This window comes from Rattus norvegicus, chromosome 4 (genome assembly GCF_021556685.1).
Source record: "Rattus norvegicus strain SHRSP/BbbUtx chromosome 4, alternate assembly SHRSP_T2T, whole genome shotgun sequence".
NCBI lineage: Eukaryota > Metazoa > Chordata > Mammalia > Rodentia > Muridae > Rattus > Rattus norvegicus.
The window spans coordinates 64,509,543-64,537,260 of record NC_141537.1 but is presented as its reverse complement, the minus strand read 5'-3'; the positions used below and the strand labels follow the sequence as shown (position 1 = coordinate 64,537,260).

Genomic DNA, 27,718 nt, shown 5'->3' with positions numbered 1-27,718 from the left:
AAAACCAATTAAAGCATTTGCCCAGTTATAAACACTCCAGGTTTGCTGAAGCATTTATTTTCTTGCATGTAAAGAGCTAATTGTGCTACTTAAAAGTTGGCCATGTTTTAATAGCATAGTAGTAGGTTAAATGTTGATGTGCATTTAAAGCCTATACAAAGTTAAAATGTATTCTATAATGCAAGTTTTGCATGTCATTAATTTAAATAGTTCATTTGTGGTATCAAACATTTATCTCCCAAGGTTTTTTTTTTTTAAAGACTGTGGTAAACATAAAAAAAATTTAAATGAATTCATTTAACTAAATTTATTTAAATTTTATTTAAAAAAGAAAATATATTCATTTAGTAACAGTATATGTACATTTGTATATACAGCAACATGCCATTGAAATTTGGAATTGTTCTTTATGTTGGCATTTTTATTTAAATAGATATATGTTCAGAATGTAACTAAAATAAACTGTGACTTTTTGAATTTAATAAACAAGGGAACTAGAGCCTCAACTTTTTTTTCTGTCCCATTTCTAGTCCCCTATGTGAATTTTCCTTTGGTTCTTCTACTGTATAATTGTCTTATGTTAAAAAATTTTTTTCAAGCCTTCATGAAACTATTTTTTGGTTGGTTGACATTGTCACTAAGGAAGAAAAGGATGTGATAATCTAAGCATTGACTTTTGGGACAAGTTAGGAGAGAAAAAAAATTGTCTATTGTAAGATTGTAGCAGAGGCCTTTTATGGGACTTACATTGCTTGTCTACAGATAGTTTTGAGTTTTGGGTTCTATATTTTTTAAAATAAAATACTGAGCTTTGACTTTGACTCCTTATAGTTGTACAATCTAGTAACCTGAGAGACTTAGTGATCCCTCATCACTCTGTTCCTTCCTTTTATTCCCTGTGTTGTTGGATCATCAGTAACCACACATCCTAGTTTGCCCTCTGAGGCTGGAATCAACACCATGAGCAGATGTCTGCAACTTGAGGAAAGGGTTTACTTCAGCTTTTGACTTCCAGCCCACCGTGATCACAGAGAAATGCTGTCCATAACTATTTAGCTCGCTATTTTATATGACCTGAGACCATCTGCCCAGAGGTGTTACCATCTACAGTGGGCTGGGCCCTTCCTTATCATTAATCAAAAGCAATGACTGATAAAGCCAGACTGATAAAGCCATTTTCTCAGCTGAGGTCTCTCTTCTCAGATGACCCTAGCAGTGTCAAATTGACAGAAAGCTGACTAGCATGCCAGCTAGTGTTTTGAATTTATGCTAATAGGGCCAGAATCTCTATAGATAATGATGGGGTATGCTTTATGCTCTGAATAAATAGAATAGACACATGCTTATATATTTAGCTTTTGAAGAGTTCCCCAGCATTGATTTCAACTTAAATCTCAAATGAACTTCAGATTAATTTAAAGATATTTATTCTTGTAGTAGAAATGTTAGCAAAACCTTTTTATGAAAATGTGTTTATAAATTTTATCTATAAGGGTTTATACATACTTTTTATGGTAATTATATTTATTTGTATGTGTTTGCATATGAATACATATGTTAGAAAGAGAGAACTAACTCCCAACAAATTGTCATTTGTTATCCATGTGCTTGTGCGCATGTGTGCGTGCACACACGCGCGTGTGCACACACACACACACACACACGCACAAAGTAAATGTTAAAAAATGTTAAATAGTCCCCAGCTCCAAAAAAAAAAAAAATGTTAAATATTGCTTATATCCAGAAGGTGTCTTCCTTCTGGCTTCTGTCTCCTTTTTTGTTCTTTATTATTTCAAACCATATTTTTTTTTGTTTGAACTAATTCATTCCCTATTATATGAAGTCATTTGACCTATGTTATTCCTTCCTTTAATACCCTTCTTCCATTTCTCCTCTTACTGTATACATGTTTAAACAGTCTGTGTCAGAGTCTGGTGTATCTAGCAGCATCTCCGAAGAAGATACACTTGGGGTTAGGGTTGAATACTCGCCTCTCCCCCCCACCCCTTACATTTGCTTAGAGCAGTTAATGGTGGTACCTATTTGTAAAGTGACTATGCAGGGAATAAAGAAATCTTCAATCTTAATTTGCTTCCCTATTTCTTTGGACACATCTGGATAGTAATAACTTTGTTTATGTTTTGAACTTAGTGGGATTACTTATAGAAGTTAAGTCATTAAGTTAATGTTATAGTACGAATTTTTATTTTGTCTTTGAATGAGACACATTAAAATGGACTTTAATTTAAAATTTCTGTCTTAACCATTGTTCTATAGTTTCTTTATATGAAGTAAATGTTAATATTTTGTCAGAAAAATGTTTTTATTAAAATATATATTGTCTTGCTTGCGTATGTGTAATATGCATTCTTGGATTCTGTTCTAGAAACAGGATTAGTATACACAGAAATATTAAAAGAAATGTATGGATTCTAAAAGCCTATAACAGCATTTCCATACTTTTTGTCCTCTGTCAAACAAAGAAAAATAAGTCAATTACTGTTTCAAAAACTACAATGGATGTTTTTATTGCATGCACAAAACTAAATGATAGATGAAGATGTGCTACTAATTGGAGTAGTGTCTGGTGTAGTCTTTGCAGGACTGGGGATTGGACCCAGGCCTTTTCACATACTAGGCAAGTGCTGTCCTACATGCCCAGCCTACCATCAGAACAGTTTAAAACAGCTCCTCTTATTCTTTCCCCTCCCCAAGAGTCATTTATTTCAGCCATAGTTTGGGGAGATTTTTGTTTTTAAATTATTCTAGAATGATTTACTCTTCCTTTTACTTAGTTTGTTTTCTTTTGCAGCCCCATTGACAAACCTTCAGATTCTCTCAGTATAGGGAATGGTGATAATTCCCAACAGGTAAGATTTTGATAAAATGCCTTTTCATTATCTGCTGTACCCTAAAAGAAAAGTGCTCTATGCAAACAAATTTTCCAAATCGAAAAATACTGATACAGTTTAAAAAACACCTTGATGGAGTGCTTTGTTAAATGTATTAAAATTAGCTTCTTTTCTGTATACAATGTGTAGTGTATAAGTTAGTCCTTTTTTTCTTTCTTTCTTTTTTTTTTTTTTTTTAAGAATTACTTACTTTATGTACTTGATTACACTGTAGCTGTCTTCAGACACACCAGAAGAGGGCATCAGATCTCATTACAGATGGTTGTGAGCCACCATGTGGTTGCTGGGAACTGAACTCATGACCTCTGGAAGAGCAGTCAGTGCTCTTAACCACTGAGCCATCTCTCCAGCCTCCAAGTTAGTCCTTTCTTACTAAGTCAGAATTCCATTGATAACCACCTAGTGTTGCACAGTATCATATTGTACCAGTGACTGTCAAGTCTGCTACAGTTCCTGGTTGTTTTGGTTCCATAAAAATGGTTCCAGCTAGCTTGCCTTCTAAGTGCTTGCTTTGAAGTTATTTTGTAGGATATATTCACAACCAACAACTCTCAAGTGGAGTCCAGGTGACAACTTATGGGATTCAGATATCTCCTCCCACCTGAGCCTTGGGAATCAAACGCAGGAGGGAAGGCAAATATTTGTACCTGCTTAAGCATCTTTCTGGCCCCATCCACCTTCATTTTTTAGTTTATTTTCTGTCGTGGGTGACTGAACCTGGAGCTCACCATGGCTAGCCTAGCTAGGCAGTCAGCTAAGCCCTAGGGGTTCAGCATGTCTTGTCCACCCCAGTGCTGGGCTAAGGATATATGCCCCCACACTTCAGTGTTTATTTAAGCACTGAAGATTCAGGTTCTCATGTTTGTACACTATGCACTTAATCTACTGAGTCATCTCCATGGGCCTCCACCCATCTTTTTTTTTTTTTTTTTTTTTTTTTTTTTTTTTTTTTTTTTTTTTTTTTTGGTTCTTTTTTTTTCGGAGCTGGGGACCGAACCCAGGGCCTTGCGCTTCCTAGGTAAGCGCTCTACCACTGAGCTAAATCCCCAGCCCCCCCATCTTTTTATATTGGTAAAAAAAATATATATTTCTAATCTCTTATATAAAGAATGGCCAATTTCCTACAATGTAAGTGAAACAGATTGAACTACAATACATTTTTCTAAACATTTTACTCACAAATTCTATAAAGTAACTTAAAAATCAGTGTTTGTGGGGCTGGGGATTTAGCTCAGTGGTAGAGCGCTTACCTAGGAAGCGCAAAGCCCTGGGTTCGGTCCCCAGCTCCGAAAAAAAGAACAAAAAAAAAAAAAAATCAGTGTTTGTAATTTTTTTCTCTCTTTTTTATTTTTAGATGGTCTTATTTACAAGCTGGCTTTTTATTTGCTATGTATTGACTCTGGCCTTGAGCTCCTGAGTCTCTTGTCTCCACCTCCAGGGGCCTAGGCTTACATACATGTATAACCATGCCAAACACTTTTTTTCAGCCAGACTACTGTATTTTCAGATATATCTAATAACACATAATATTTGGTATCCACCATCATAGTTTGGTCACATCATGTTTGGTTAACAAATTTAGAAAATTCTATTTTAGAAAATACTTAAGCTCTTCAGCAGTTAGAAATGTCACTTTTCTTTTTGAAATGTGCCTACTTCTGTTGCCATCACCAAGTTGTTTCTTACTGCGTTATACTTCTCATAAGGTTCCTCAGGCCCCAACTCACATGAAAGCTGAGCACAGCAGCACGTGTCTGTAGACCAACCATTAGTCGGGTAGGGACAGGAGGACTCAGCAAAGCTGCCTAGAGGTCTCCAGTCTAAAAACTAAAGTGAGCATGTGTAGAAAGGTACCCAGGACACATTTCTGGCCTTTGTATGAACTTATACACATGCACACTTACTCATATAAGCACGCACAAACACAGCAGAAAACAAAACAAAACACAGAGAAGCTTATAAATTTTGGACTGAAGTGTTTTTGCTGTGGCAGAGTTGTTGTTGTTGCTGTTGCTGTTGGTTTGGTCTGTTTGTTTGTATTTTGGTTAGGTGCTGGAAATTGAGCCTAAGTGCCTTATGTATATTAGGCAAGTGTGCAATTTATTCTCAACACAATGACAAGGATTTAAATACCTTTTTTTCCTCTTGACTTTCTATTAGTAATATTGAGGTTGATCAAGACAATATATTGGAGTCAACCTAAAATCAGTTTTCATGTATTCCCCTGTGAACTTTGGTGACATTAAATAAATTTGCAATAGTCTTAGTCATGCTGTTTGTTCTTCCAAGACATTTTATATAAATAGTGCACAGATAGAGGAGGAAAGGTATATTACTCTCCCTTAGACCGTGGAATTAAGTACCTCAGAATCACATAACAATTTGTCCTAATTATAAGCACGAGATTTTCTTTTTTGCTTTTTGTTAGTTTGGTTAATTGGTTGTTGCTTTTTGTTTTTTTCTTTCTTTCTTTTTTTTTTTTTTTTTTCTTTTTTTCCGAGCTGGGGACCGAACCCAGGGCCTTGTGATTGCTAGGCAAGCGCTCTACCACTGAGCTAAATCCCCAACCCTGCTTTTTGTTTTTGATGCTGGGGATTGAACACGGCTGTTACCCATGGCTGTATTCCCAGCCTTCAGAATTATTTTTTTAATGATTGTTTGAGAAAACCTTGATTAGAACTTCCTTTATTTTGGTTAAAACTAAAATACTTTGAGTCATCTAATTTGCAAAAAATGATACTCACTGGAGTCAGCCACTCTTTTATTATCAGTGTGAACATTCCTGGTCACCTGTCTTTCTCCCTAAAGGTTTCACTCTTGAGCACTTGCTGTATAATGAAATCCTAAACAGCAAGGATTTGGAGGCAGGGTTGGGGAGTTGGAAATTACTAGAAATAAAATTGTAGAGGAATATGAGACCAGCTTAGTCTTTTCAGACACAAATTTTTTAAGTACATGTATAAGTTAATGAACTGTTTGCTTTTCTAAAATTCTATACTTTGATTAAGAAGTCAGTTGTTTTTGTTCAAAGACCACTATTTGAAACCATTTGTTTGCAAATGTTTTAAATTGTGGTTTATTAAGATATAAACTTACATCAAATTCTTCCTTTTTTTTTTTTAAATTTAGATATCTAACAGTGATACGCCTTCACCACCACCTGGTTTATCAAAATCCAATCCTGTCATCCCCATCAGTTCATCCAATCACAGTGCAAGGTCTCCTTTTGAAGGGGCAGTAACAGAGTCACAGTCATTATTCTCAGACAATTTCCGCCACCCCAACCCTATACCAAGTGGGCTTCCTCCTTTTCCCAGCTCTCCACAGACACCCAGTGATTGGCCTACCGCTCCAGAACCACAGAGCCTCTTCACATCAGGTATGCAGCAACACTGCCTAAGTTAGTAATCAGACTCTTAGAGATTGACAGACTAGTGGGGTACATTTTAGTTGATATACTTCTATTTTCTTTTCTCTCAGCTCTCTTTAAAAAAAAAAAAACAAAATCTGAAATTATTTAAACTACATGGAATTGGATAGTATGCTAGCTGTTGTGTTGCCTAGAAATTACTGTGTTAGAGAACAGATTTCTCTAGAAATCATTTGTCATCATTTCTTAAATAAAATCTCACTGCTCTGGCTTGACTTGGTGGCGTATGCCTGTAATCTCAGGAGAGGCAGGCAGATTTAGCTTCATCTGCAGACGGAGTGCCAGAACAGCTAGGAGTCCACAGAGAAACCTTATCTCAAGAGAGAGAGAGAGAGAGAGAGAGAGAGAGAGAGAGAGAGAGAGAGAGAATGAATATGAATATGAATATGAATATGAATGAATATGAATGAGAATGAATGAATCCAAAAGGAAAAAAAACAAAAAGATTATTGACCTGAGAGAAACTGAGGACTTAACTTTTAAAGTCAGATTTATGTTTATGTAATCAAATTTAAGATCTGTTCCCTAGTTGACAAATAAGTAGTTTCTTTAGTAGTAAAAACTAAATTTTACTCCGTTCTACCTATTTTATTTTAAAATTTTTGCCATGGTGTATATATGCATGAAGGTTATGCTCTTACCTTTTGGAATTATATTTTAACTAATATCCAAAGCACAGTGTCAGCCACAGTCAGGAATTTGTTGTCTTTTTACTGTATCCCATTCAGATGAAACTAGACTGAGGAAAGATTTGAGAATGGTTACACTTTCTTCCTTGAAGAGGCGCTACGTCCCATCTTTCTCTTGCTGGTTTCAGAGGTGTCAGCCAGTCTTAGTGTGCAGTGAATGGCCAAGCAGAGCATTTGGGATTAGAAAGCAGAGAGCACACCACTTCTCTTTTTATTCATTTACATTTTCTTACCAGTCTGAAAGATGGCATAAATTAATATCTGCACTAGCACCTGTGACATAGACAATTAAAAACATATAATCAGATTTTTGGTTAATTTGTTTTAGTATATAATGTAAGAATTAACCTTACTAGCTTTAGACTATATTACTTTATTTAAATGACATGCTGGTTTTGACTAGGAATGGTTGGATGTAATCTGGGTAGGGGGAGGGGGCTTAGGGGATTTCCTTCTCATCAGGACAATTAATCTCTATCATTCATGTTTGAACTTAATTTACCAGTGAAACACCACTAGAAATTTATGAGGTCCTCTGAACTAGTGGTCTTGTATAATTTTTGCACATTTGCTTTTCTGTTGTACAGTAGCATGTCTGACATACATTGTGTAGATAGATTATTTACTTTGTGTTTATCACTATTTTTCTTCCCAACAGAAACAATCCCAGTATCATCATCTACAGACTGGCAAGCAGCATTTGGCTTTGGTTCTTCTAAACAGCCAGAGGATGACTTGGGGTTTGATCCCTTCGATGTTACTCGAAAAGCCTTAGCAGACCTGATTGAGAAGGAACTATCCGTCCAAGATCAACCTTCCCTTTCTTCCACGTCTCTTCAGAACTCCTCCTCACACACTACAAGCGCCAAAGGTCCAGGCTCTGGATTCCTGCACCCTGCTGCACCTGCCAATGCCAACTCTCTTAATAGTACCTTTTCAGTCTTGCCACAGAGGTTCCCTCAGTTTCAGCAGCACCGAGCAGTTTATAATTCGTTCGGTTTTCCAGGCCAGGCAGCCCGCTATCCTTGGATGGCCTTTCCACGCAATAGCATCATGCACTTGAACCACACAGCAAACCCCACCTCAAATAGTAATTTCTTGGACTTGAATCTCCCGCCACAGCACAACACAGGTCTGGGAGGGATCCCCATAGCAGGTAGGTTCATTTAAAGCCTCTGAGAATTGTATATCATTCTTGTCTTCAGGTTGTTGGGTGGTTAGGGAAGAGCTACTGGGTAACAAGACTACATTATAGTCTTAGAAATTTCTGTGGAAAACCTTACATCTTTAACCTAAATTTTTTTTTTGATAGAATGAATGCCTTGTAATATGGAGCTTTATAAGGATGGTGGAGTATTATACCTACTTATTGTTTGGAAGCATTTTATTTAATAGGATGGTTACCAAACCTTCAGATGATAAGTAACCACAAAAAAAGGAAAAGAAAAAATGGGCTCGGAAATTATGGTATTATAAAGGCCAACACCATAATAAAAGTAGCTTGTGTTATATTCTAAAAATAAAATGGTTAAAATTTTTTTAGTTAAAATTAATGAGAGCACGAGGGATAAAGCCACTCTAACTGCTATAGCAATTATTTATTTTGACTGATACATACATGCACACATCAAAACTTGCCATATGTGTATATAGCTTAATATTTGAGAAGTTCAGTTATCAATGTTTCATAAGCCTATTTTATGTTACAAACATAGTTTCTATGGAAAATTGTTTAGGAGAGATTTTACCCTGTTCATTGGCTATGCTTTTATTTCTGGGAACAATAATCAGGATAAATAAGGTAATAAAGTTTAATGCCAGATCACTACTGGTGGTGTGCTGCTATCTTGAAGGTTTCAGAGTTTTAGGGTTTTTAGGTTTTATATAACTTTTTTTTTTTAAATGAAGTTTTGGAACAGAGTCATTCTGGTTAACTGTTTTCATTTAATTTGGGCTTTAGAGATGATGTCGTAAAGCTTGTTCCCTCCTGATTCTCTTCAAGTAGAACAGAATAGTTCTCAGCTGGTTGTGTACTTATACAATAATTTGGTTTTTTTCCCCTGTCGTGGCCTTTAACGTGTCATGGCATAGTGTTAGTACAGTAATATACTTTAACAGCAAGGTGTTCACGCTCTTGTTTTCAGCAAGTTTGATAAGTAGACTTAGAACCATCGGTAATCATTGGCTCTATTCCCTTAGGACCAGCAGCATTTCATGTTTTAGACAAGCAGATAGATCTTAGTTTGTTGTTATGGGTACAGTGAGTTTTAGCAGTTAAAATACACTGGCGATCACCTGCTGTAGTACTGTGCTCATTTGTTGGGTTCATGATACTTGCTCATTGAATTATGAGGTCTTAGAGGATCATTAGGTCTTAGGGAATACAGGGTAGCACTTTCCAGTTTGTTCCTTTTGATAGCCACTAAGTTTTCAATTTCTCCGTGCCGTTTCCTTTTCTGCCATTCAACATAGCATACTAGAATGTAATTTTGTTTGCATTTTCTTTGTTTTAATAATTTAGAAAGAAGACATTTCAATTTTTTAGTAATGTGCTTTTTAGCTGGTCTTAATATTAAAAGCTTAAAGTTTCCCCTTAAATATGCCAAACATTAGAAAATAATGAGCCAGTTATGGTTAACATTTCAGTTCCTTTTTGCCCCAACAGTGATCTAGGTCATATGAGGAATACAAAAATATGAAATACGGATGCCATTTCAGGTAGTTGTTAGTGTCCTTGAAGAGATAAAATCAAAGTCTTATGTGAAAGTGGCTAACTTTATGTGTGGTTCTGAAATCGGAGAAACAGTGTAGCTAATCGTTGTTGGGGAGAAGTTTCTGAAGAAGTAGGAATTGTTCTGTAATATGGCATGTTGAATTTGGGTAAGCAGCAAAAGAGAAAGAGGTCTTTTATGTTGCTGGAAACTTCCTGAGTAAAGGATAGAGATGGATAGATGCTGTGTGCCTCACAGTAAGCAGAGTGTCTTCTGTGACAGGAGGTGCTGTTTAAACTGTAGGGTGAGATTGAGAGGCTAAGGAGCTCTGATAGAGAAGACACTGGATACTTGATGTTGGACTTTTGTTTGAGCCATACTTACTTGGTATTCTTGTTTGACTTACCACGTGTCTGTCTTTATTAGACTGTCTGTCCTTCCAGTTTCTGAGTCATTATTGTTCCTTAGCACCTAAGAATGTTTCCAGATGTTTTACATAGTAGATATTTTTGAATATTAGTAATGAGATATGTCTGATTTGTTAAATGTAGGCCTTTTTGTGATAGTTCTTTTGGAGTCTTCAACTAAAATAGACATTTTATTTTTAAATGCAGCATTAAGTTATAATTCTATCCTTTGTTTTTTTTCCTCCCTTTGACTATACTCAACCACAGAGCATTGAAAACTATTTTTCAGAGATGCTAAAAATGAAGTCACCAACTTTAATTCTGAGCCATTATTATATTCGGTATGGGGTGGGAAAAATTATTCCAGATTTTTGATTTTGGGCTGTGATTCTCACTTGGTATTTAAATGGTGACTTATAACTAAGCTTGTTAATAGATCACTTTTAAAGTACTGAAGACTAGAGAAAATTTTTAAAATTGTTAAGAGTCACACTAGAATCCTATTAGAGCTAGTTAATATTTATTTGATAGATATTTCAGAAAGTGAATTGCCTTAGAATAGTTGCATAATTATAACTAGATGATTTAGGATTTTCAGCAACTAAACTGAATAGCAATAACAAAAGAAAAAATCTTAAAAACTGTATATATTTGTAATGCATCTAACTTGAAGCAATTTACCTAGGAAGTATCTGCCTCTCTCAAGCTCAGATGTATTTGAATTGGCTGACTGGGAGGAACTCAACTATGCACCCTCCAGTCTTTATCATGGTGCCTCTTAGCAGAGCTGTTTATTAATGCTTCATCAGTGGAGAGTCCTACAGTGTACTTACTCCACACTAACCTATCCTAGGAAAGAAAGGTCTACAGACTTGCTCCTCAGTTGTAGAGAGCAAAATAGGATTCTGACCTGTAGCAGCAAATCAGAGGTGCAGCCAGTATGTCATGCAGATGCCACATCTGTTTTCTCTATATTTGTATTTGAGTTTTTATTTTGGTTTGTTTCTGTTAGTTATGAAAGCACTGACATACTGAAACCTGTCATGGCAGAACAGTTGCCAGAGGTGTGACAGAAAGCCAGCTTTTATTCCTTTGTCTCACTGAAAATAGTTTTGGGTTTACTTGGCATTTAAGTATTTTTAGCAGTATTCTCTGTGCTTGTGTATCTGGTTTGCTAAGTTCATAAGATTTTTGCAATATTTCTGGTCAGGAATTTTGATTAGAAAGTAGGTATTTAGATGTTTTATTATTGAAACCATGTGCCTTTGTTCTAAAAAAAAAATGACTTGCTTTGTCAAGTTCCTTCATTTTAGGAATGTCAAAGCAAACGTAAATGATTTAAGGTGCATGTTCAGTTAGTAAGGTAGGGTCACAGCCCAGATCTCAAAATCAGTAATGGAAATATTTTTGCTCTGCTGCACTGATGCTCTCCTTCACAATTGAAGACCACTGGAATGTGCTTCAACTTGGCTTTCTCCCAGTAGTAACTCACTTTTGCTCTCACCTACTTGCAAATCTTTTTTTTTTTTTTAAAACAGTTGTATTTCTTCATGAGAGAAATTGGCCTAGCTTACGCATATGAACTATAATAAACAAATACAAAGGAAATAGAATGATACTTATTAACTAAAAATCAGTCTCTTGCTTAGGACCTTATTAGTATCAACGTTCTCACCAAGTAATGGAGTTTAAATTTGCTTTGGCACAGTCTCCTTGCTATGTACTTTGAGGGTTTAAGAGAGATTGTTAATTAAAATAACCTGTTCTATGGATTGAAAGACTGCAGTTTGTCAGTTATGCTGTCTTTCCAAATGCAATTTTGTAGATTTATTTTTCAAAGAATTCTTTGCTAAAATGTTTTTATTACATAACGCTGAAAATTATTTGGAAAACAAACAGTAATAAGTGTAAGTGTGTAAGCAGTGTTGTTTTAAGATATTCAAAAATATTTAAAATTGTTTAGGCTTTGGATTTTTCATAGTTTTGTTAATTCAGATTTTACTTAGAGGGCGTTTTTTTTTTTTAATTTTTTGTTCTTATAGTAATTCCATGTGACTGTTGAGTTTTGTGTCATACATAAAGTAAGTTACTTGTAGTGAAATAATTATCAATTATAATTAGGAGAACTAGTCTCATTCATGTCTAGTTTTCTGACTAGAAGTAGTCATCTTACTTTTCAGTCAATTGGATCATTGTACTGTTAATATTTTACTATTTCCTAATTGCTTCAAATATACATAGTAAATTTCATATGCTACGTACTAATTTAATTAATTAATATTTGTATCTAGTGTTTCATTTTTCCTCATATGACTTATGTCTTTGAAACATAGATTTATAATTTCCTCTTTTAAAATCATTTTTTTCTCCTGTAAGTCAAGTCTTGATTTTTTTTTTTCTTCCAAACTAGTACTCACTGCTAAGGAATGTCTACATAAGGGTCCAATTGGCTTAAAAAGAGTGGCTTTCCTGGTCTTTCTTTTTTCTTTTTCTTTTTTTTTTGTTTGTTTTGTTTTGTTTTTCTTTTTTGTTTATTTTTGGTGGTATATTTATAATTTAAATCTATTATATTTGACTTTACCTTAAAATAAGGGAGTGTTTAGAGTTTACTTTTTAGGTACTTAAGTTAATATTTTTAAATTCATGTCTTGTTTCACACCCAGATTCCAACCATTAAGCATGTATTTTATATATGTATCAATATTCCAAATATTGAAATCATTTTTTAAAGGGACTGTTAACAAATCTAGTCACCCGTAACTAGACCATGACTGACTTTTCCACAGGGGAAGAAGAGGTGAAGGTTTCGACCATGCCACTGTCAGCCTCTTCCCATTCATTACAACAAGGACAGCAGCCTACAAGTCTCCACACTACTGTGGCCTGACACCAGAACTGAGAGGAAAGGAGAGGATTAGACTCGGGGTGCTTGCATGGGCAACTGGATTTTTGCATGGTTCCTTTCTGACTTTGCATTTAATGTATACACCCAAAAGAGCCAATATAAACGTTCCTCATGCCGACAACTAGCGTGGACCTCGTAGTTGCTAAAGTATTTCTTCATTAGGCCTTTAACATAATTTATTAGCAAAATAATTTTGCCATTGTTTCTCATGAGTGATACTATTTCTAACTCTTACAAATAAACTTAGAGTACTAATTAAGATCCCAGAGGAGATTAGCTAGACCTGTTCTTATTTTGACTATTGGAAATATACAAAAGTAATGGTAGTTCTTTGTTTTTTGGTTTGTGGAAAAAAATGGTAATATTCTAATCTACTCCTGAAATTTTTGAAACATTAAGATAATGTCTATTGCATTCGTTGAATTCTTGAAAAGAAAGAATACATATAAAACAAAACTGGTGGTGTCATTTAATGCTCAGAAAGATGTTGTCAGCTGTTGTTTTTAGTTGCCTAGATTTATATCCTATATTATGCATTACATGTATACAAACTGTTTTGTTCTTTCTCATTGCACATTTGCACTTTTCTTTTTGAATGGTTGTTAATTATACATAGATGGTTAAAAGGTAATATTATGGCCTAAATGCAATATCATCTGATTTCTAATGCACTGCCTAGTATACCAGGAAATGCCTCAAAAACAGAATTTCAACTTGTAGTTGAGTTATTAGAAACTTGAACATGGGATAACATCATATGTAAGTAGTAGCCATAGTAGTGTAACATTTTTATTGAGCAAGCAGTAGTTCAGTAGGATCTGTTTGGAAATTTCATTGTTTAATAATTGACATGTGATAAAAGTAACTGGCCAGAATAAGACTTACAATAGAAGAAAGAAGCTGGGTGTTCTGTAAAGTGAGACCGTATAAGTTGTAATAGATAACCTTAGATGATCAGAGGACAGGGGACATAAGGCATAATGTAAAGTGATGCTTTTGATAATGCAAAACTTCTTGGAATAGTTTAAAAAATGATAATAAAAAATAAATTGAACTTAGTTCTGAGCAGTGGACAAAATCTGACTTTAAAAAAAAAACATTACCATAATTTGCCCAAAAGCATCTGAGGAGAAAGAGAAAGCCAGACTTGAGATTTAAAAACAAAAAGTTTAAAAAGTATGCCTTAATTTGTTTAAAAAAAAAAAAACATGAAAAGCGTACTGTGAATACCAAAAAGAAATCTTAATAATACTACTAATAAAGCATCTTACTTGAAGATGACGCTAATGCTATACAGCACTGGCATTTTTGGGTTGTTTTTTAATATAAAATGTGGGAACTTCCTGTTACATAGAACAAAATAAATGCCTTCACTTGAGGTACAGTGGAGTAAAGTGGAAGTTTATCCTTACACTTTTTAAAATTTGGTTGACCACTTTTAAAACTGATCAATTCTCTACCCATCTAAGTTATATATTTAGAGTTCAACATAAATATCAATTTCTAGCCTGCATTTGAAAGTGAGTTTACAGCAACATTATAAGAAAACCACTGTCTTAGAAAATATCAGAACAATACTGTACACTTATTAAACTTCAGCCCTTTAATCAGACCTTAATTCAATTATGGGTTTCATTTGACCATAACAGGTCAAGATTTGTGTGTGTTGTGTGGCTAAGGCTTTTGGGCTTGTCACCGGAAATGTGGCTTCTTGTAATGATGCTCATTGGAGCTTAGCTTTCTCCAGCGTTCATTGGCTCCCTCCTCTCACAAGCGCACAGAGGATGATTGGCTCCCATTTATCCTACACTGCTGCGTTGTGAGGGATGCTGCTGAGCAAAGCTTCTTTCCTTGTCTTTCTCTGTTCTTTTTCATTCATGATTTCTATAGAAAATTTGTCCCAAGTTTTCCTAGACTTGCTCATAGTCCCCAGTAAGAATCCCAAAGCTGTCTCCCTTCTGTCTGTCCTCCCTCTACTTCTGACGTACCATGAATTTGGGAAATACTTTTTAGGCAATTAGAACTTAGCATTACAATTTCTATAAAGTGCTTAAAAACTTACTTTTAAGTCATTTTTTGTTTTGTTTTTTTTGTTTGTTTTTATTATTTCTAGACCCCATAAGGCCTTACCTTTTTATTTAATGCAGTCCTTTTAATTAGAAGTCCTTAAAAGTCAGAATTTATGTTAATGCATGGAAGAAATTATAGAGTATATAAAAATACTATTTTATGTGATGGACAAATTAATTAAAATGGTGAGAAATTCTAAGAAACTTCAGGTTTGTCAATACATTCTTGTATGATGCATCCTACACTGGGATACTTCTTAATATAGTTTTTACTTCTTTGACTATTACAAAAGTGACTAGGCTTTTCCTTGACACAGGGTTTTTAATCTGGAGTCCCAGACTCTTGGAAGGTCTATATAAAATGGTGGGTTTGTGTGATTGTGCATTTGTTTTTGTTTTTCTGAGGAAGATCCATAGTTACTAGACTGATAATGAGTTTGATAGATTTCTCCCTCTCCAAGAGATTCCAAGTGGCTAATACATGACTGCCTGGAGCCCCTGAAAGAAATAGAGTCCTGCCTTGACAGTTCTGGGATGTGAATTGCTCTCTTATATTCTCAAAGATTTCAGTGGAGAATGTTTTGAAAAACAATGATTTCCTTCAGCAGTCCTGCAGCAGGGTTCTCCCACATTACTTTTGTTTGGTCAGCCCTTGGTACTGTCATCACAGCAGCCACAGCAATCTTGACTCATTCTATTACCCGTTTCAGCCACTGCTTTGACAGTGGCAGCAAAGAGTGTTAAACACTGACACTTCAGCTCTAAACTACAAACTGATTTGGAGGGAGATATAAAAAAATAAAAACAAAACACTAGAAAATACATGCTGATCTTTCTATTCTGCATATGTCTGTGCTGTTGTCTCAGCCTCCTGGAAACAGTTATGTTTTTCAAAAAGTAAGCACTATTAGTGCACTTTTGTCTCTGCATACTGGTACTGACATAGTTTATTTATGTGGTATTCCAAGTACCTTCAAAACTGCCAGAACTTTCTTCTGCTCTGGCACAGGTTCATAGGGAGGTCCGGCCAGAGAGGAATTGCTGCAGAAAGTCCAGAGAAAGGAAGGCATTATAGGAGCATTTGAAATCCCCAAAATTGAGCACTACTGTGTGGTTTGTAAGGTTTTAGATTTTTCTGTTTCTGTTTCTTTTTGGGGGAGGGGGAATCATGAAATTTTCTCAAACCTGTTTAATTGGTATAAAAGATGAAAACATAATAGCAGTGTATATGTGTGCAATAGCCAAAGTCAGATATCTGGTGATCTTAGTAAACACTTCTCCCTTGCTGAATGAGTATTCGCTTTGTTTCCTGAGGTCGGAAAGCGGCTATAGTGTGTGCAGGCATTCACACACGTGTTTAGTGAGCAAATCAGACATTGTGCTAATTTAAAAACAAAACAACACGAGTTAGAAAAGGAGCTTGTTTTATAAAACTTTACTTTTGAGGAGGAATTACATTCTGAGACACTGACCAGAAGGACTGGAAAGTAGACCTGAGTGAGGTGCAGGGCTTCAAGGAAGCTAAAGCCTTGAAAATGAGGAAGAACAATCTGATGGGGTGGATGTGGTAGGGTTTGGCATGGTGTAGTATTTTAAGAGAAGTAATTTGGTAAGGTATTTCATTGCAGTTGGAGCAAATTAGAATCCAGTTCCGGGATGCCATTATTGCCAGTGCAAAAAGATGGCTTGGACTAGAGTAGGTTTGGCTATATTTCTATCCCCAACCCCTCTATTGCCCTTTCAAATTGCATTAAATGGTCCAAAATAGCAGCTAGATTTAAAAAAAACACAGAACCAGGATCTTACTGATTGTCATCCTTGAGCACTAAACTGTAGTTTGTGTGAAACCTAAAATGCTGACTCACAGCATAGGTGACAAAGTACCTTCCTGGCCGCATGGCTGCGGTGCTGTTGTTGTTGTTGTTGTTGTTGTTGTTGTTGTTGTTGTTGTTGTTGTTTTACTCTTACTATTATTGTGACAGCTGGCCTCAAACTCAAAGCATTGCAAAAGATGACTTTGTGTTTCTGATCCTTCTGCCTTCGTCTCCTCAGTTCAGAACACTGGAATTAAGGGCCTTTGTCACCATGCCCAGTTTTGTGTGATGCTGAACAGCATGCTTTGCCAACTGAGAGCTACATCTTTAACCCCTGTCCCCATCTCCGTACTTTAAAAGACAGGGTCATTTGTACTCCAGACTGGTCTCATAGTCACCATTCTCTGTGTATCTCAGCCTCTGGAGTGCTAGGCTTACAGGTCTGCCCCATGACACTCAGCTGAGGAGCGGAGTCTGCAATGAGGTTTCCTTTAGAGATTTGTGGTATATTTATTTACTAAAGAACTGTGTAAAGATAGGATTCTGCTTTCACAGGGCCCTGGAATGTGTACTTTCTAAATGATCTTTGGCTTAACATAAAGTTCAGGTGTGGGAAAGCAAACAATTAGGAGATTTGAAGGTAAAGAAGATGAAGACAAATAAATACAAGGTTACATTAAAATATCCAGTCTAACTGGGTAGGGTGCCATACCCTTTTAATCCCAGTGCAGAGGCAGGTTGATCCCTGTGGCCAGCCTGGTCTACATAGTGAGTTCCAGGAGTGTCAGGACTACATAATCTTGTAGTTGAGTCCATAAGGCATGTCCTGCAAGCCTATGATGTGAGTGATGTGGAAGGGCAGTCAGTGACAGAGATTCCATGACAGAGAACAGGATAGTGTTCAGTGGATAAGGAGATTATTATGCTCAGTGTGATGACCTCAGTGCTGACTGGTGGATGAGAGTCAGGACAAGTAGTGGATTGTATGGTTGGGAGAACAGCTAGCTTTTGTAACCCCTATGTGGTCTCTACCCTCTTTTCCTCCAGTCTTTCTTTTGAGAGTATGGAGTAGATCTGGACTCTTGAGAGCATGGTGTTGCCTTTAGAATCTCAAGTCTGCTTTTCTCCAAGTTGAAATGATGCAAAGGCAGATTTCTGAAAGAGGGCGTAGGAGAAGGACTGGGGAGGGCCTGGGAAAGCCAGCAATGAGATGTGTCCGGCTTGAGCAAGCTTGGTATGTGCAAAGGAGCTGTCATGTCTGAAAGGGTTAGCAGAGAGTAGATGCGGAGCAGGATGAGTCTGTTAAAGAGCCCATTGCAAAACCAGGTGCCCTGTTTCAGAAGCAAACTAGAAAGCCCCAGCATATGCTCTCTACTTAAGAAGAGAGATACTCCACACAGCTGGGTTAGCTTCTCGATGATGGTGAAATGTGAGAGTTGTCGCACACTCCTGCAGTCCAGCGTTCAAAGAAAGATTCTGCTTTATATAGCAAGTTAAGAGCACAGCAGTGGAGTAGAGAGACCTTAACAGTTCACCATAAAACACAGTAAAGGTATTTTGGTAATTTTCCTCCAATGAGATTCTACTGTATGAACAAATTAAACCTAGATTTCTGGGGGGCTAATATATTTAACTGTTATATTTTATATCCTTAGGTGGATACCCTTTATGAAAAGTTGCTGAAGTGTAGTAAGTGGATCGGGAGTGAGGGTGTATGTGTCTCCATCTAGTTAATAGCAAATATCCTACTTTGGAAGCAGCCTTAGTTTTCCTGAATGAATGTTTTTTAAATTAGATAGATTTGCTTCTGTATGGTATAGGATGAATGTCAGCTTTGTCTTACTGATCAACAATAGTAATTTATGAAACCATTTGAATGGAGAGAACACTGTTCTTGGCCCTCCTTACTAGTCTGAGATTTGACTCTAGGAGAATTAATGCTACTATCTTAGTTTCATTTCTACTGCTCTGATAAAATACCCTGAAAAAGCAGCGTAGGAAGTGGGGGTGGGTTGTTTGTGCTCACAATTCTAAGCTAAAGCTTATCACGTGGGGCAGTTAGAGTCCAATGGCCTGTGACTGCTGTCACATTTACCATGGTTAAGAAGCACAGGGAGGAGTTAACCATACATGTTATGCCCAGCTAGCTCTCTCCATTTTTACACTCTCCAGTACAGCTCTCGGGGAATGGTGCTTCCTACTTTTTCATTAGAGTTTCCCCCACCAGTTAATGTAATCTAAAGAATCCCCCAGCGATGAGTTCGCAGGCCAAACTGATCTAGATATACCCTCACTGAGACTCTTGCCTGGCTGACTTCAGATTTTCTCAAGTTTGACAAAACTAACATCACACGAGTTTTCATGCTAGTCATAAGAAGAAAAAAAGCTACTTTATACCTCTTAGGTACCTAGAACTGAGGTAAGCCTAAGTAAGCCACTTGAAGACTTGACTTAGGTACCCAGAATTTGTAAAAGAGTGTCAAATGTTAGCTTCAAGAGGCACTCCATTCTTTTTAGCTTCTTTGTGACCACCCTTCCTAGACAGCTTATTGATCTCACTTTTAGCTCATTTCACACAGTTTGGATTATTCTAAGGATTTCCAGAAGCTCCACACTGACCTCAGAACAGTGTTGCCACACAGGTGTGACACTCGTGCCCATGTACACACACACACACACACACACACACACACACACACACACACACACACACACACACACTCTGTGTACTTACAAAGCTCTTGAAGTGCCCATGTCTTTCTTTCCCATACATGTGGAGTTCATGTAAAGTAGAATTAACTGTTTAAACAGTACAGGGCACTGGTTCAGTAGAGCTCTTTCATTGTCTCATTGCTAGTGAGAATCGTGGCCCCTTTATTGTTAGGGCAGAGTAATAATGGCTGTATCTAGATTCACATTTTACCCCATAAGCTAAATAAATATCAAGTTTGAATATGCTTAGATCTTTTCACAGTGGTACATGCCACTTCAGCTTAAGTTTTGTTTGACAGTTACCTTCCCAACCCCAACCCCTCCCTTAACAAAACAAATCCCAAAAGAATAAGGAGCCAAAGCCTAGAGATCTTTGATTTCTTCTAGGAACAGCTGTCTGCATAGTTTGGAATGGCAGTCGTAGTATGCTGTCTTGGGGATGCTTGCTTAGCATCAAGCAAGAAAGGCTTTACTTTAGCTGGATTGTAAAGTGCTCTGTTTGTTCTTGGTGTGTGCATGAGGCCTGTCTGCATGTGTAGGTTGTACGGCAGTCCCCTGCCTGATGACTGTAGCAGAGAAAATATTCTCATACTTTTTGGTGATTTCTCATGTATTTATTCCTGATGTGTTTCACTTCATTCTTATATTTGACGTTAATGCTGTCTTATCAAAATATTTTGTCATTTTCTTAAGTGCTTTTTTAAATGCAGTGAGGATGTAGAACTTGTCCCCAACTCACCCTAGCCAGTCTTTCCATTTTTGTTTTTTTTCAAATAAAGATTTTTATAACCTCTTCATATCAAAGTTTACTACTAAGTAGCACCATCCTATGTTACTTTTTTTTTTTTTTTTTTTTTTTTCGGAGCTGGGGACCGAACCCAGGGCCTTGCGCTTCCTAGGTAAGAGCTCTACCACTGAGCTAACTCCCCAGCCCCCTATGTCACTCTTTAGAAAAGCTTATAAAAATAATTTTTGAAGATTTGTATAACAAGCATGAGTTCTGATAGCTACTACTATTAGCAATACTCCTTGTAAGGATCGAGTAATAATCCAGTCTCAGAAGGATTGTAATTTTTTTTGTAGTCACATTCAAACACCGAATTAGAGTTTCTTTAGTCCTGTCTGTATTTTCTATTATACACACACAGCTCACTGGAGAAAAGAACATTAAGATTCTGAATTTCCTTTCATATGTACAACTCACTGGAAAAAAGAACTTAAAGATTCTGGATTTGTTTCCTCACTAAATGTTGTGTCTTACTGTTTAACTATTCTAGAAGTTTTCTCAAGGGCTTTCAGCTGAAAGTTGATGAAAATAAAGAAGGCTTTCAAAATGGCCATGGACCAGCAGTTATCACATGGCCTGTAAGCCATCAAGTAAAATGTGGCCCAGTGATCGTGGAGGAACTTGAAGAAATGGGGGGGGGGGGGGGCCGTAGCCGTTCCAGTGTTCTTCATGTAAACTTCATTACATGATTGCCAATGTCAGAATAAAATAAAGATTAAAAAGTGGTGGAATTTAATTTGCCTAAACCATGTCTTCAGTACCACAGAGCACCTAGGACCAACATTGCATTACCACTAGACCGCTGATAGTTGTAGTACTCACTGTGAGGCAGACAGACAAGATCCCTACCAGCTGCGTAGGAATGGCTAGGCAGCAACACTAACCGTGAGGTCGCGCCAACGCCGAAGAAGCAGTACCCTCCGCAGCGCGTCAGACACTGAGAGCTGCTTTGCTGGCTTTTCTCAATCAAGGACATTGTGGCTTTTAGCCCACTGGAACAAGAAAAACTGCACAAGGATTTAAAGATAATACCTCAGCGTCTCCAAGAGGGGTTGGGGGAGGAGTCAAGAAAGCTGCCCCTGGTGAAGTCTGCTGCTATTTCCTGCTACGGCCAAGTTGAATTCCAATGGCTGGATCCCGCATTTACATTGCTGTTGGTCTCAACAGAACAGAGTGGGCTGGAACTTCGCTGCGTTTGTTTGAAACCCTGCTTGGCACATTACACGTAGCCGTTGCCAGAAGTTTGTCTCCCTGAAGCTGTGTGGTGGTTTTTCTTTTCTCTGCCCGCCGCCCCCTTTCTCTGTGTTATGTCTATAAGTTGACCACCCAGTTAAATAAAGGTAAACCAGGCCCTGGGCTGTGAGGTTACCAGCCAAGTAGGAGCATTTTGCATTCACTTTAACTGAGTTGCATGCTATTGTTCATTTCTGTGTTTGATGCTAGTACTGTTTTTACTAAAATCCATAAATGTGGCCCTCATGCAAGGCCCTGTGTTTGATCTCTAGCTCCCCCCAGAGCTCACTGTGCTTACGGATTACTGCTCGATCCACATCAGTGCTTAACGCCCACTAAGGAAAGGTTGTTTATCAGCTTTATCTCCTTTACCCTTCTAGATCTGATCACTGAGAAAGCTCACTGTCATCTTCACATGGTCCAGGTCAGTCCTGCTAGACATAAACTCCTAAAACCTGGCATGGTGAATTTTGTCCTTTTTTAAAATTGTTTTGTTTTGAGACAGGCTTACCCTTTTTAGCCCTGGTTGGCCTGGAACTTGCTTTGTAAACTAGTCTGGCCTAGAACTCAGAGAGCTACCTACCTCTACCTCCACACCCAGCCTCTCAATAAAAATTTAAATTTAATGAAATAAACATGAGTTTAAATAATCCCCAAATGTACCATTTAGGTTGTAAAAATTTTAGATTTTAATTTTTGAGCACCTTACATGACATTCTGACAGCTTTTGCTCTTATCTTTTTCTTTCTTTGGACAAAGAATCATTTCCTGCTCCATGTAATTTACCACAATTAGTGGGCAAGTCACAACTAGATCTTTTATGTTTGTTCATATTTTATTTTGAGACAGGGCATATGAATTTAAAATCTGACTTTAGGTTCACTGTGTAGCAAGATGACCCAGAAACTTCCCAATCTTCTGAGTGTTGGGATTACATGCACGTGCTAACCTGTCTGCTTATATATAGTGCTGGGAATTAAACACAGGGCCTTGTATATGCTAGGCCAACCATCAGCCGAGCTACGCCTCCTAATCCATAGCTACACCCTAATGTGTGCTAAACGTGTGCTCTCCCTACTGGAGCCCATGGTCCTAGATTTCTTTTTCTATTACAAGAAAGGATGGTGTCTGTTGGAAATGTTAGTTGTCGTTCAGTATATGCTGTTAGCAGGAACCATTCTACTCTCCTGTCCGCTTACTTCTAAAATGGAGTTGGAGTTTAAGTGATCATATTCTTTTCTCCCTGTCTTTTTTGAATTAAAACAACACATTTGAACAGAAGGCACACTCTGGTTTGGAATTGACTGAAGAGCAACCACTGCATTGTTAAATATTGAACCAACAGATTTTTGACATTGGAAAGTTTTGATTTTCAGTTCAGGCAAGTTTTTAAGATACTCTTTTTTTTTTTTTCTTTTTTTCTTTTTTTTTTTCTCTTTTTCGGAGCTGAGGACCGAACCCAGGGCTTTGCGCTAGCTAGGCAAGCGCTCTACCACTGAGCTAAATCCCCAACCCCTTTTAAGATACTCTTTAAAAACCATGTAATACTTATATTTTTTTCACTAAAACATTAGTTCTAATTCAGGCAACTTTTTAAGATACTCTTTAAAACCCATATAATACTTCTAATTATTTTCACTAAAGCATTAGTTCTAATTCAGTTTGAAGCTCCAGAATATCTGAAGTAAGAATTATAGTTTCTGACTTATGTTTAAAATGTACTCATCTAATCTTCCTTCCCTCTTTCCTTCCTGCCTTCTTTTTCAGTGAGCTTGAATATTGACTGAGAATTGGTTCTATCAAGACCATCTCTGGCAATCTGTTCCAAATTCAACTATAATAAATCATAACTAAGGATGAACACTTACATAAATACATATTTTAAGTGATTTTAAAATAAAGTCTTTTTAGTGGACTGGTGGTAAGCATAACAATCTTTGAATTCATCAGAGTCTTCTGAAATGCTGTCCTGACAGGAGCACTGGCTTCTGTTTGGTGGAAAGGATGTGTTCTTATTAGGACAGACTGACTGTGTGTGTGTGTGTGTGTGTGTGTGTGTGTGTGTGTGTGTGTGTGTGTGTGTGTGTAAAATAAATTAATAATTAGAAATATGTGGCATAAACATATAGTAATCAGTACCAGGTCATTTTTGTTGTTCAAGAATGGCCCTGTTCTTTATACTGAAACATCACTTGAAAATTTGAAGCAGAAAAGGTTTCGTTTTACCCTGGTAAATAAATAAGAGAAAGGAAAAGCAAAATAACCCTTTAAAAACAACAATAAAACCTGTGTGTTTGGAGTTGCTTTAGTTTCACAGCTGAACTGGAAGTTAAGAGAGTTCCCATGTCCTCCATGCCCCCACACATGCAAAGCTTCCTTCATTATAGCACGGTCCAGTTGAGGAGCCTGTCACCCAGAGTCGTAGATTGTATGAGGGTTGCTCACTCAGGCTGCGGTACACTGTATAGATCTAAGCAAATGAATGATGCGGCCATCGTTTTACCATCCTGATATACTCCTCTGTACTGTCTCATGCGTCCCTCCCTTTAACCACTGGGCTGTGTGTACGTCCCCGTGGTCTTACCTGTTCCATTTGGTCTTTGGAATAGCTTTTTAGCTTATCTTCTTTCACCTATTAATATACATTTGTTTCCTTTAGCACACACATTGCACATAATTAGTGAAATTTCAATATGTATGTGCTTGTTTCAGAAAATGACCGTTTGTTATACCAGCCAATCTCAAAAATGCCTCTTGGTTTGCAAAACTTTTACAGTAGTGAGAAACTTCTGGAGTGTGTGAGTGGTCTGTTAAACTGCATCTGGAATTGTATGAGTCATCAGTTATACCACATCTATACCCATTCCATTCTGTTTTAATGTAACATGATGATCCTGTTCTGAATTTTTAAAATGAAATTAAAATGAAGTAAACCATTATGATGTCTAGAAATACTTAAGCATGCAGCTCCTAAAAAATTATGAATTTGCCAGTTACAATAATAATGCTTTGGGAAAATGAATAATTTTAATTGTTTCATTTGAAATTTTTGTTAATTTATAAGCCCTTAAGATAATTCTGTGCTTGTAGGAGTGTCTTAGGATCAGACGAGGCTGATTAATCTTCACTGTTGTAATAAAAGTGAACTGTATAATCAAAATGCAATAAAAACATAGCTTTAGTGACTTAACTTCTAGATTGTTGGAAAACCTCTTAATGGTAAAAATGATGAACATCAAAAATCTTAGAAACTTCAATAGACAAAACCATTGGGAATTGCTGCAAAGTCAGCAAAAGTATCCAATTCAAGTGCAAAGCTAAAGAGAAACCTGCATCCCAGGTTTTTGTTTTTGTTTTTGTTCTTTTTTTTTTCTAATGTTTTATCAACACTGAACAATCAAAAGCTGTGGCTTTATTGGGAAAAGCCACTCTGTAGTCATTCAGTGGGGACCTGAAAAGCAAGCAGAACAGTATAGAACAGGTGGACAGAGTTGACATTCACTGCATGTTTGGGGCTGACGTTGCTTCCGAAGCCTGCCAAACTTGGACCTACTTTTGTAAGAGTGTAGCTTTGGCATCATCTAGTCAGAATAAACTTGAACTGTAACCTGTCTCTTCTTTACATAAGACCTGCCCCCCATATCTCCCAACTGCGTGCCATCCCTCCCACCACCACATCTCCTGAGAGCGTTACTGCTTTCCGTCTCACTGTTTATCTGATGTGCCACACACAGTGTTGGTCTTTACTGAGTTAAGCACAGTTCCGAAAGCTTCTATAAAACATTTGAATTTTCAGAATTCTCTAAGTGTATCGATGAGCTGTTAAAGACCTTTGTTTTACTGATTAGGAGCTCTTTAGGACAACTTGATTGCCATTTTTTTTTTCCCTCATAGTTAAACCAAAATCCTTTCATCTTTTCCCATTTGTACCTTTTTTCAATGCTGCTTGACAAATCCATGGAGGCCAATACTGCTTGTCTCCTACCTTTTGAATGTAGATTAGATCCTCAGTTCAGCCATTCACACATAACTTGATACCCAGTTCTCTCTGTAGCTCTCTGTAATATATATCAACTCGACAGTGCCTTTCTTAAAGTGAGCTTACACCAGATGGCAGTAACTGACAGGTGGTCAGATAATCTACTTTTTCATGAAAGCCATTCTTCTTGCCAGCACTTCTCCGTACATGTATGCTTATACAGTCTGTTTATAAAAGCATCTAGAAAGAAAGGGGGGGGGGTCAGCTAAGGTTGTGTTACTTCTGATTTAGACATGCACATCTGTTTACATGGCATTTTTTAGATGCTCATACCAGTTTTCTTAAGATACCACACATCTACTAAGTAAAATCGTTATGCCATTCCCCATGCACACTGGTAGATAGGTAGGGTTTTCCCCCTCAGGTACTCTCTTGATGTATTTTAGAAAAAAACCAGGAATGTATACTTGATACATTTTATGGGATGGATTTAATCTAGTTTGAGGGTATTCTGTGTATATGTCCCCATCTTACAAGTTTGCTGTAGGAAAAGGATACATAATTACAAACTGATAGATCCATGTTGTTAATTACTTCTTTACTTTAGGTAAACAGCATAAGGATTTTAAGAAGAGGATATGGTTTCCACTCCCAATATGGTTGTATGTACAACTGGTTTTTTGTCGCCGTGTTTTGAACTTTTGTACATTTTGTTAAATATACAGAAAAGTGGTGGAGTTAAACAAACCAAGCAGAAGGACAGAGACTGACACAGTATCTAAAGTTCTGCACAAACTTGTCCAAACTCTGTTGTTAGCCATGCTAGTCTTAACCATCCTTACCCTCCAAAGGGAATCATGAAAAAGCAGCATGGGCCGGTCAAATCAAGAAGCATCCTACTTCGCCAACTAAAGATCCCATCCCAACATTATTCTGATGTGACTTGTTCTTCGTGGAGCATCTTTTCGGCTCTCCTTGGTCACTGTGTTCCTCTGTTTGGGGCTTGATGAGTCAGTGGGGTGAAAGAAGAGCTAACTGCAAAGCCTGCGATGGAGGCAGGCAGCAGCAAAGGAAGTAAAGTCACAAGAGACAGGAAAAGGATGCTCGCTCTGAAAGCAGTCAGTGGAAGATCCCTCCATGACAGAATAAGCTTGACCTCATGAGTGTATCAGTTGGATAGGAACTAGATAGTTCTCGACAAAATAATGCCTGTTTCTCAGAGAAATGTCTTGAAAGAGAGCAGAGCTGAACCGCTGTTGGTGTCAGTCAGAAGAATGCAGGCATGCCATTGCTGCAGCCTGCCCCTTGCTCTCGTGTGTCTTGTCTCTACAGTGGCTCTGGTCTCATCTGTGAGGACGGACATCCTAGGATGCACTTCACTTTGTGCCTTTCAGCTACCTCTGGGCCTCCACTCTTCAGGTTGCTCAGTCTGTCCTTTTGGCCAGGAGAGCCAGATTTTCTCAGTAAGATGGATGGCAGTGAAGTGAACATTGAAATGGACAGGAAGAGGCTTTCCTGTTTTGGTTTTGGTTTTCCATTATTCCACACTTAGCCATTAGCATGCATTCAGTCACTATGGAGTCTGATTTTAATTCACAAGAATTACAATACTCTTAGATTACAGTAAGAATTACAGTAAGAATTACAATGCTCTTAGATTACAGTAAGAATTACAGTAAGAATTACAATACTCTTAGATTACAGTAAGAATTACAGTAAGAATTACAATGCTCTTAGATTACAGTAAGAATTACAGTAAGAATTACAATGCTCTTAGATTACAGTAAGAATTACAGTAAGAATTACAATGCTCTTAGATTACAGTAAAATTACAGTAAGAATTACAATGCTCTTAGATTACAGTAAGAATTACAATGCTCTTAGATTACAGTAAAATTACAGTAAGAATTACAATGCTCTTAGATTACAGTAAAATTACAGTAAGAATTACAATGCTCTTAGATTACAGTAAAATTACAGTAAGAATTACAATGCTCTTAGATTACAGTAAAATTACAGTAAGAATTACAATGCTCTTAGATTACAGTAAAATTACAGTAAGAATAACAA

General features: G+C 37.1%; 1 protein-coding gene and 1 long non-coding RNA gene across 12 annotated transcripts in view; both read left to right on the top strand.

Annotated features, from left to right (window-relative positions):
* The window catches only part of Cnot4 (CCR4-NOT transcription complex, subunit 4), a 102,003-nt gene that overhangs the window by 63,835 nt on the left and 10,450 nt on the right, over positions 1-27,718 (top strand). For 7 of the 11 annotated variants that reach the window (XM_087657228.1, XM_087657227.1, XM_087657223.1 and 4 more), the window contains exons 8-10: positions 2,813-2,870; positions 6,042-6,291; positions 7,690-8,187. In XM_087657228.1, the coding sequence (XP_087513354.1) occupies positions 2,813-2,870; positions 6,042-6,291; positions 7,690-8,187 (806 nt within the window). Of the gene's footprint in view, positions 1-2,812; positions 2,871-6,041; positions 6,292-7,689; positions 8,188-12,935; positions 14,347-27,718 lie in introns of those variants that run through there. The other 4 variants (XM_087657232.1, XM_087657230.1, XM_087657233.1 and 1 more) reach the window with 1 other exon arrangement.
* On the top strand, positions 22,050-24,859 carry LOC147994799 (uncharacterized). Its single transcript, XR_015686464.1, has 2 exons — positions 22,050-22,093; positions 23,437-24,859. It is a non-coding gene; the product is annotated as an uncharacterized LOC147994799 (long non-coding RNA).